Here is a 10658-nt window from a genome sequence, read left to right on the forward strand (position 1 = left end):
ATTCAAGAAACCAGCTGAGAAATGTAACTGACTTCGGAAGACAGCAGTTAGGGCACCAAGAGCACAGCTCCCCCAGGTCCCCGGCCTGAGTCACCTGCAGCGGGGTCCCCTGACAAGGGGCCTGGGAAACATCCCTCTTCCCATTTGACACAGAAAAGCAGCTGGCTTTAATGGTTTTGAGAGGTTTAAAAGCTCTGTGTTTGAGCTGAAAATCTAAGCCATGCCCAGATGGACAGATGTGCATCTATGGACGTGTGCAGGCAGGCAAGGAGCAGAGGCTGAGATTTTACAATCAGACAGTGCAGGATTTAAATCTCAATTCAGCTTCTTTACCAGCTGTGTGCTCTTGGGAAAATCAGTTCTCTGGCAAATTTCTTATTTGTTTAAAAAATAAAAACTTGTAGGGGATTCCCTGGCAGTCCAGTGGTTAAGATTCCATGTTTTCACTGCCAAAATGCTGAGGGCCCAGGTTCAGTCCCTGGTCAGAGAACTAAGATCCTACAAGCTGCATGTCATTGCCCACCACCCCCCCCCCCCAAAAAAAAAACAAACAAAGAGAAAAAATAAACAAGAAGATAAAAAAATGCAGAGATTTTGTGAGAACTAGCTGTGTGTGTGTGTGTGTGTGTGTGTGTGTAGTCCCTGATCCAAAGCAGGCCTTCAGTGTGTTGTCATCACCAACATCGTTCATTGGTGAGTGTAACACTCAAATTTGTGTCATTGAAATTTGGATTATTGAGCATCTGTGTTTTAACTTGTAAATTTCTCATAATATAAATGCCATTTGTAGGCCTGAGAAATAAAAATCTCCTCCTCCTCAACAAATTCTTACTTGGACTCTCAAAGTTTTGAGCACCTTGTATCATACATAACCATCTCCCAGCCCTGTATTTGCCTGCCTTTCCACCAGGTTTGGAATATTACCAAATGTTTCCTTTTCACAGTACATCAGGAAATGGCCAACTTGTTGCTACAGAGTCCTACATGTTAGGGTTTCATCCCCTGTCTTTGCATCTGTTAGTCACCTTGGTGAGCCCTTTGGCTTGATGATAAATCATTTTGTGAACATGCATACATTGCCATTTGAATTAAAATCTGTCTGCATTCCTGAGATGTATATAATCACAGGACAGTATAATTTAGTCTGTAATTTAATGGCTCTATGGAACTTTTTTTCTAAGAGCTTTTAAGCCCAAACAATGGCACGGTGAGAAAATTGTAATTATAACAACTGCCATGAAATAAATGCCATTGTCGTTGAAAGTTACTGTATAATTTACTTTAAATGGTGAGCTGTAGGCCCTGGTCTGCTTAATAACCTGATACTTGACACCACAAAGTTCCAGTTCTGTAAAGGAATGGAGTGAACCCGTGGGGTTTGACATAACATGGTTTTACCTGAAATTCTTGAGATTGGAAGGTGGTGGATTCATACGGACTAAGGCCATTTAAGTGAAATCAACCTGTCTGTTCTAAACTGGTAAGAGACTATAAGTTTATATCACAAATCACTCTGTAAAATAAATTAAGCCTATATCTGAATTCATTGAAGTCTTTCAGCAAATGTAATCATTATTGAGTAATCCTAATTAACCCACTGGAAACTGGGATAATTTCTTAAGTATACCCTATTAATACATGGTCTCAAATAGGCATATATACCATACTGTGAGTGAGTGAGTATTAGTTGCTCAGTCATGTCCAGCTTTTTGCAACCCCATGGACTGTAGCCTGCCAGGCTCCTCTGTCCATGGAATTCTCCAGTCAAGAATACTGGAGTAGGTAGCCATTCCCTTCAGGGGGTCTTCCCGACTCAGGGATTGAACCCGGATCTCTCACACCGTAGGCAGATGCTTTACCGTCTGAGCCACCAGGGAAGCCCCATATACCATATTAAATAAGGCTAAAACTGAAAGAGTGAGGAGTGTGCTAAATGCCCATATTACTGGGATTGTCTTTCACTCCCATCTCCAATCCAGACTGGAAAAAGAAAGCTGGTGGTTTCTGGATCCCAGGAGTTCTGGCTTCCGGGTTCTAAGACTCATAGGCTCAACCAGCATTACATCACTGTCCAGGGTAAACCAAACTGGAGCCCACGTGCTTCAAGCAGTGGGTGTGCAGAGAGCCCAGCAGAAACCAGTGACCCATCAGGGTGGGAGGCAATGGCCACCCCCCTGTTGTTTCCTCATTTGCTAAACAGGCGGACTGTTTACAGTCTATCCAGTGACATAGCAAATGTGAAAGCACTTCATACACCATGAAGTGCTGTAAAACAGAAGCTGAAATGAGGTTGCTGGAACACAGAGTTCCCATCCTTGGTCCTCAGTCCTTCTAGGCCCTGGGAGCAAGCCCTCCTCAGCCCGCCTCCTCGTGCAGATGGAGATTGTAAAATAGGGCACTCAGTTCAATAAAAGGGCCGCCCAGGTTCCTGCCCTCCCTCCCAGCCCACCCAGTACCTCCTCCAGGCTGCTCCTTTAACTGTCTTGTTAACTTCAAGGATGGTCAGGATCTTCTGCGTAATTCATCTCATTGCTGTTCTGAAGTAGACGGAAGGGACACGGTTGCAGAGAAGATAATTATTCATAGAAATATTTTTCTTGTTCTTTTTTATAGAGTGCTTCTGAAAGGCATTTCTTCAAGAGCCTATGACCAGAAACAAGCAAACAAAAAAACATGAGAAGTAAAAGGAAATATCCAATCCCCTTCCATTTCTGCCCCTTTTCAGAGCCATTGTGGTTTACTCTTTGATCCTATATTCTGACAAGAACAGAGCAGGAGCGCATCAGAATGCCATGGGTCATGTGCCTGCCAAAGGTCAAATCAATATCTTGGGCGTCTTGCAAGGAAGTGTGATAGAAAGCCTTTAAAAACAAACCATGGGTGGAGGGGACATATGTATACCTATGGCTGATTCATGTTGATGTATGGCGGAAACCAACACAATAGTGAAAAGCATTTATCCTTCAATTAAAAATAAATTAATTAAACAAACAAACATGGGGACTTGCCTGGTGATCCAATGGCTGAGACTCCACGCTCCCAAGGCAGGGGGCCCAGGTTTGACCCATGGTCAGGGATCAAGCCTGCAACTAGAGAGCCCTCGAGCCACAGTGAAGACCAGATGCAGCCAAAATAAGTAGTAAGCTTAAAAAAAATGATAGGGCTTTGGTCTCTGCCCAACGGAGTTCCACAGTGTCATTGCTGCTTGAAAACCCTTCTCACTCCCCTGGAAGGCAGAGCAGCTACAAGTGGGGCAGCCTTCCTGGGTTTTGGTCGATGTCATGTTCTACTGGTCTCCAACAAGGGAGAGAAACTCTACGTAGAAAAATCTCTCCTGTCTGTCTTAGCATTTTTTTTTTTTTAAATAAGTGATGAGGGGACCCAGAGTGGGCCTCGGGGACTTGGTTGCTCTCAGAATTCCAGGTGTCCAGTGACCAACCTTGTCCCTTCTGAGAAGCCTCTGCCAGCCACTCCCTCATGCACAAAGATGCCAACACAGCCCCAGCGTCCAGGCCCTCTTTCCTTTGCTGGCCCCTGGGTTCTGTTCATCACTAAAAATGTCATTTGGGGGGTTTCCCCCTTTCTTTTGTATTCCCTTAACACCAGACGAGTGAAGAAGATGAAGAGGTAGAGGAGGAGGAGGATCCGGAAGAAGACAGGAAATCCACAAGAGAAGAGGAGAGTGAATTGCCCAAGTCCCCGGAGCCGCCGCAGGGCCTGGTCCTGGCTCCCGCAGAGGGGCCGCCCCTGCAGGCCCTGGGCCAGCCCTCAGGCTCCTTCATCTGTGAAATGCCCAACTGTGGGGCGGTAAGTGTCTCCGCGTCCTCCGAGGCTCTGGGACTGGTGAGAGCCGTGCGCACAGCCGGCTTAAAGAGATGATGCCTTTTACAAAGGAGGGTGCTCTTCCAGCAGTGAAAGCTGGGCAGAGAGAATCCACGTAGCCATGCTTTTCTTTCTTTCATCGATTTACTTGTTCGGCCCACAGATATTTCTGGAGTCAAGCAGAGTCAAACACTGCCACATGCTCAGAGGACGCAAGTCCTTTCCTGGCCTTAGGAAGCAGGTGATTCAGGCTCTGCAGCGGCCTTGGCCTCCAGAACTCACACTTCCTGTTTCTTGGTGCCTCCCCACTCCTCTGAGCTGTCGCACCAGGCATGCCCTGGAAACATGCATTGGAATGCCGTGGGAGAGTCCCCAGAGGAGTCTCCTTTTATGGCATAATTACAAAGATTTGGCTGAAGTTTATCTTTGTACTCTTTGAAGGAAGGAAAAAAAAAAGATTTACTAAGCAAATTAATCATGTAAACAGGCTGAAAGCGTGTCTGTTTAATTACTTAACCTAGTACTTTTTATTAATAAGTACGTTAGAAGCATCATCTTGCTAAAATAAAACCAATTCCCATTTGATCATTCGTAGTGCTAAAGCCTTACAGAATCTGTACTGGCTGATGTAAGACTCACTGTGTATTTTGAAGAATAGATTTTTTAAATTGTTAACTTCGGACTGTCAATCATCCACTGGTCTCCTGTGAAATGAAAGTCACTCAATTGTGTCCGACTTGTGCAACCCCATGGGCTGTAGCTCTGTCCATGGAATTTTCCAGGCAAGAATACTGAAGTGGGTTGCCATTTCCTTCTCCAGGCCAGTGGTTTCCTACTCATCTGAGTTGCTGAGCTTTTCTCAAATCAGGTTTCTTAAAGCTGTACACAACTGTACAGGCAAGTTCTAGAGGTATTATGCAAAAAAAATTACAACATATGCTTCATTTCATATGAAGCCCTGTTTCCCCCAAGTTAGTGCTTATCTCTGCTTGTGTGTTACATAGGATAACACTCTTTTCCAGAGTGTATTGAATGCTGTTTATTGAGTTTGTCACTTAGATGAAGATAGCAGCAGTCTTTCAAATATTTTAGACTCTAAAGCTGAAATTTACTTGATTCACATCTAACAAAAAAATTAAGAAGTAAAAAAAAAATGATATATACATCTTGCATTACCTTTGAAGAGAACATAAATTACTAGCTTGTTTCTGTCTTTGATGTTTAAAGACCTAGATGCTTGACTCCATCATTACCGTACTGTATAGAACACTTCCATTCAAAAAGTGACTTTAAATGACGGTATTTTTGGTGAATTTGTTTAGAAATTGGTTGCTTTCTCAGTTCACAGTTTGGGTCTACAGTAAATTCTTTACTGTGAGGGGAATTATCTTTTACTTTACCCAATCAAAAATGCTCAGCAGGATGAATGTTTTTTCATGACTTCAAAAAAACAACAGGGGGAAAAAAAATGTGTTGGTTTTATTCGTTGCCTAACCGTGGAAGTTTTGGTTGCTAAATCAACCAAAGATTTTTTTCCCCTGCAAGACTATAAACAGAACTCATGAACTTAACACAGCAACCGTCTGTGGCCGGGTGGTTCAGTGAGTACTCACATTAGCTGGTGCATTTAGCGATTTGGAAGTCAGGGCTCTAGGAATTCAGGGGGTGGATCACTTCCCTTTACAACAGTGAATCTCACTGGGGAATGATCTTGTTCCCCATGAACATTTGGCAGTGTCCAGAGGGAGACATTTTTGTCACATCTGGGGAGGTGCTCCTGACATCTAGTGGGTGGAGGCCAGGGATGCTGCTAAACACCCCATGATGCAAAGGACAGCCCCACAACAAACAGTCATCCAGCCCAAAATGTCAGCAATACTGAGGCTGGGAAACCATGCTTTACGACAGGCTTCAAAAGACTGAGTCATTCCCCTTTTTATCATCCTGCAGTGAAATTTGGGGGTCTGAAATGTGGCTTTAGCACTGGGCTACTGACTGGGGCTTAGATATAACATAGAATAGAGCAGAGCAGCTAATCAGTGTTTTCAGAGCCTTGTCTCTTAGGGTTCTAGGGATTCCTAGGGGAGATAGATAGAGCTGAGCAAATAGACCCAGTTCTGGGATGCTGTCTCTTTCAGCCAGAGCACCTCTGCTTTTAACTTTGAGCTTTTGAATAAGATTTTTTAAGTTTAAAAAGAAAAGGAAAGAGGAGGGAAAAATAAAGGGGAAAAAGTGGAAGGAAGTTTCTGGCTGAAAAAAATATTGGAAAGCTGGTTCAGACCCCCTCATTCTACAGATGGAAAAAATAAGGCATTCAGAGGGGAGATGACCCAATGACCTCCGTGTGTGTTGGAGGCTCTGGGTTGAGCCCCCAGTCTTTGGTCGTAACAATGATTGTTGTCGTTGTTGGCACAGCATTTGTGGTTGTGGTATTTGATCTCTGCTTTCTGTAGCATTTGCCCAGAGTTTGCTTATGTAAAACCCCTGTGCCTTGTCATTAGACTCTGTTTCAAGTATCCCATGTTCTACCGATGAGTAACTAATAACCCTAATTTCCTTTTCAGGACTGTAGATGTCATGTCACTCCCTTTCTTCCCCAGGTGTTCAGCTCCCGGCAGGCACTGAACGGCCACGCCCGCATCCATGGTGGCACCAACCAGGTGACCAAAGCTCGGGGCACTGTTCCCTCTGGGAAGCAGAAGCCTGGCAGTGCCCAGAGTGGGTACTGCTCGGTGAAGAGCTCACCCTCCCACAGCACCACCAGCGGCGAGACAGACCCCACCACCATCTTCCCCTGCAAAGAGTGCGGCAAGTAGGTAGAATTGGGCCAGGGACTGGATCTAAGTGTGTGATGAATAAGGCCCCTGTGGGGTCTGGGCCAGGGTGGTCTAAAATGTCTCAGGTAGAAAAAGAACCCAGACTCTCCAGTTTTTCCTCGTATCATCCTTGGGGTCGGCATGGTACCTCGTGGAAGGTGGACCTTGTCTCTGACTCAGAATATGGTCCTTCTGATGTCCTAAATAAAATTGAAGAAAGTAGGGAAAACCACTAGACCATTCAGGTATGACCTAAATCAAATCCCTTATGATTATACAGTAGAAATGAGAAATAGATTTAAGGGCCTAGATCTGATAGATAAGAGTGCCTGATGAACTATGGAATGAGGTTTGTGACATTGTACAGGAGACAGGGATCAAGACCATCCCCATGGAAAAGAAATGCAAAAAAGCAAAATGGCTGTCTGGGGAGGCCTTACAAATAGCTGTGAAAAGAAGAGAAGCGAAAAGCAAAGGAGAAAAGGAAAGATATAAGCATCTGAATGCAGAGTTCCAAAGAATAGCAAGAAGAGATAAGAAAGCCTTCCTCAGCGATCAATGCAAAGAAATAGAGGAAAACAACAGAATGGGAAAGACTAGAGATCTCTTCAAGAAAATTAGAGATACCAAGGGAACATTTCATCCAAAGATGGGCTCGATAAAGGACAGAAATGGTATGGACCTAACAGAAGCAGAAGATATTAAGAAGAGGTGGCAAGAATACACAGAAGAACTGTACAAAAAAGATCTTCACCATCCCAGATAATCACGATGGTGTGATCACTGACCTAGAGCCAGACATCCTGGAATGTGAAGTCAAGTGGACCTTAGAAAGCATCACTACGAACCAAGCTAGTGGAGGTGATGGAATTCCAGTTGAGCTATTTCAAATCCTGAAAGATGATGCTGTGAAAGTGCTGCACTCAATATGCCAGCAAATTGGGAAAACTCAGCAGTGGCCACAGGACTGGAAAAGGTCAGTTTTCATCCCAATCCCAAAGAAAGGCAATGCCACAGAATGCTCAAACTACCGCACAATTGCAGTCATCTCACATGCTAGTAAAGTAATGCTCAAAATTCTCCAAGCCAGGCTTCAGCAATATGTGAACCGTGAACTCCCTGATGTTCAAGCTGGTTTTAGAAAAGGCAGAGGAACCAGAGATCAAATTTCCAACATCCGCTGGATCATGGAAAAAGCAAGAGAGTTCCAGAAAAACATCTGTTTCTGCTTTATTGACTATGCCAAAGCCTTTGACTGTGTGGATCACAATAAACTGTGGAAAATTCTGAAAGAGATGGGAATACCAGACCACCTGACCTGCCTCTTGAGAAATCCGTACGCAGGTCAGGAAGCAACAGTTAGAACTGGACATGGAACAACAGACTGGTTCCAAATAGGAAAAGGAGTACGTCAAGGCTGTATACTGTCACCCTGCTTATTTAACTTATATGCAGAGTACATCATGAGAAACGCTGGACTGGAAGAAACACAAGCTGGAATCAAGATTGCCGGGAGAAATATCAATAACCTCAGATATGCAGATGACACCACCCTTATGGCAGAAAGTGAAGAGGAACTCAAAAGCCTCTTGATGAAAGTGAAAGTGGAGAGTGAAAAAGGTGGCTTAAAGCTCAACATTCAGAAAACGAAGATCATGGCATCCGGTCCCATCAATTCATGGGAAATAGATGGGAAAACATTGGAAACAGTGGCAGACTTTATATTTTGGGTCTCCAAAATCACTGAAGATGGTGACTGCAGCCATGAAATTAAAAGACGCTTACTCCTTGGAAGGAAAGTTATGTCCAACCTAGATAGCATATTGAAAAGCAGAGACATTACTTTGCCAACAAAGGTCCATCTAGTCAAGGCTATGGTTTTTTCTATGGTCATGTATGGATGTTAGAGTTGGACTATGAAGAAGGCTGAGCGCCGAAGAATTGATGCTTTTGAACTGTGGTGTTGGAGAAGACTCTTGAGAGTCCCTTGGACTGCAAGGAGATCCAACCAGTCCATTTGGAAGGAGATCAGCCCTGGGATTTCTTTGGAAGGAATGATGTTAAAGCTGAAACTCCAGTATTTTGACCACCTCATGTGAAGAGTTGACTCATTGGAAAAGACTGATGCTGGGAGGGATTGGGGACAGGAGGAGAAGGGAACGACAGAGGATGAGATAGCTGGATGGCATCACCGACTCGATGGACGTGAGTCTGAGTGAACTCCTGGAGTTGGTGATGGACAGGGAGGCCTGGAGTGCTGCGATTCATGGGGTCGCAAAGAGTCGGACACGACTGAGCAACTGAACTGAACTGAAACTCTAATAAGGATGGACATCATCAGAGAGCAGATCTCTAGTGACAGAACTTCACTCTTTTCCAGAAATGATGGATGGGACTGATTCCCACCTCTTCCCTTCACACCCAAACCATATTCACCAGGACTACCTCCCTGCCTAGTGATTTGAGAATGGCTCTAAAACATCTAGTCAGGAACTCGCTGTAGCAGAAATGGCTTTTCTAGCACCACTGATGACTCCTGCACCCAGGGCGGAGATCACTAATTAATTGCTACACTCTTTGCTACTGTATTAAGTTAAGACTCCAATGCTTTTCAGTCCTTTAAATCCTCATGCTTCAAGCAGGCACAACCAGTTGATCAGACTTGATCCATGAGAGAAAACCTATTTGTCATCTCTGCCCTTTTAAGTATAATTTAAAACAGTGAAAAGGGCGAAACTGACAATGGGCAGTAATAACAGCTAACCTTTACTGAGCACTTGATTTTGTCACATACTTTATGTGCCTGAGCTCTTTTAATCCCCACACAAAAACTCCATGTGATGCAGATACTATTTTATCCTTGGTTTACAAATAAGGACTGAACATTAAGTAAATTGACGTGCCCCGGGTCACACCCCCAGAAAGAGCAGAACGGAGATTTGAAGCCGTCAGTGTTCAGATACAGAGCCTGGGTGTCTGACCACTGTTCCATCCCATGGGTTTGCTTTGTTTGCTTATTTATCACTGGTAAGATACACACAGTCCCCTCCCACAGCATCCGGTATAGAATTCCAGTTTATTTCTCAGTGAGTCTGTGCTAAGAGGGGTTGTCATGAGTGACTTCCTTTAGCCTTACCAAGTTGCTCTTCCTGTAACCTACAATGCTGCAGACACGCAGGGTTACCTGGAGAGATGCCCACCAGGTAGCTGCCAGAACTCTACCAAGGGAACATCCTTGGTTGTATGAGTGAGGCCACCCAGGACCTCGGTTTATAATATTCATCCTCATGGAATATTTGAGGCATTTTGCTTCCATTTATCAGTTACTCAGTGCTTGCCTGGCATTGTTTGAAAGGATGTTTACATGTATTCATTTATTCCTCAGCCCAGTACGTACTCTTAGCCTTAGGTCAGTGGCACCTGCGAGATGAGTTGGAACCAGCAGCTCTCTTCCTGCAGAGATGGGGAGACATTTAGGGTGGGCCCCCTCCTCGGGGCTCTGATGTCCTCCAGAGCCAGGGCATGATGCCATCTTCATGTCACCAAGAAATAAGGGAGCCCCGGGATTGACCATCAGCCTTATTTACTTGAAACAATGAAACCTCCTTAGTCTGACTTCCATCTACTTGCCCTGGGGTGGAAGAGAGAGGCAGAAAAGAGGGTCACACCAGTGTCTTCTGCAAGGAACCAGCACCCTCTGCTCACTTCCCCCAGACAGGCAACAACTCCTTCCTCCACTAGGTGGCAACGAAGGACAGAACAACCAGAACTAAGAACAACCAGAACTAAGTATTTCCGGCTCTTTCAGTGACATTCGCTGTTTTTCTTGTCCTGTTTTTATGTTGCTTGGGATCTTTTTCAAGCATAACTCCAGTTAAGATTTTATGGAAAATAAAAATATTTTCTATGGTTTTCCACACTAAGAATAACATCAGGCAAATGTTTGCAGAATGCTTCTTTTAGCTGCTGAAATTATGTTCATCACATTAGACAGTTTTCAGTGTCATGTGGTGATTCATC

General features: G+C 44.4%; 1 protein-coding gene and 1 long non-coding RNA gene across 2 annotated transcripts in view; one reads left to right on the plus strand and one right to left on the minus strand.

Annotated features, from left to right (window-relative positions):
* LOC129645895 (uncharacterized) overlaps positions 1–10077 on the minus strand; it is a 27529-nt gene extending 17452 nt beyond the window's left edge. Inside the window, exons 1-2 of the long non-coding RNA XR_008711539.1 lie at positions 10036–10077; positions 2457–2643 (exon numbers count right to left, since the gene is read on the minus strand). This is a non-coding gene — a long non-coding RNA (uncharacterized LOC129645895). The remainder of the gene's footprint in view (positions 1–2456; positions 2644–10035) is intronic.
* The window catches only part of TRERF1 (transcriptional regulating factor 1), a 209787-nt gene that overhangs the window by 194252 nt on the left and 4877 nt on the right, over positions 1–10658 (plus strand). The window contains exons 16-17 of the mRNA XM_055571403.1: positions 3607–3807; positions 6423–6634. Of these exons, the coding sequence (XP_055427378.1) occupies positions 3607–3807; positions 6423–6634 (413 nt within the window). The remainder of the gene's footprint in view (positions 1–3606; positions 3808–6422; positions 6635–10658) is intronic.

Source organism: Bubalus kerabau, chromosome 3, assembly GCF_029407905.1.
Source record: "Bubalus kerabau isolate K-KA32 ecotype Philippines breed swamp buffalo chromosome 3, PCC_UOA_SB_1v2, whole genome shotgun sequence".
Classification (NCBI taxonomy): domain Eukaryota; kingdom Metazoa; phylum Chordata; class Mammalia; order Artiodactyla; family Bovidae; genus Bubalus; species Bubalus kerabau.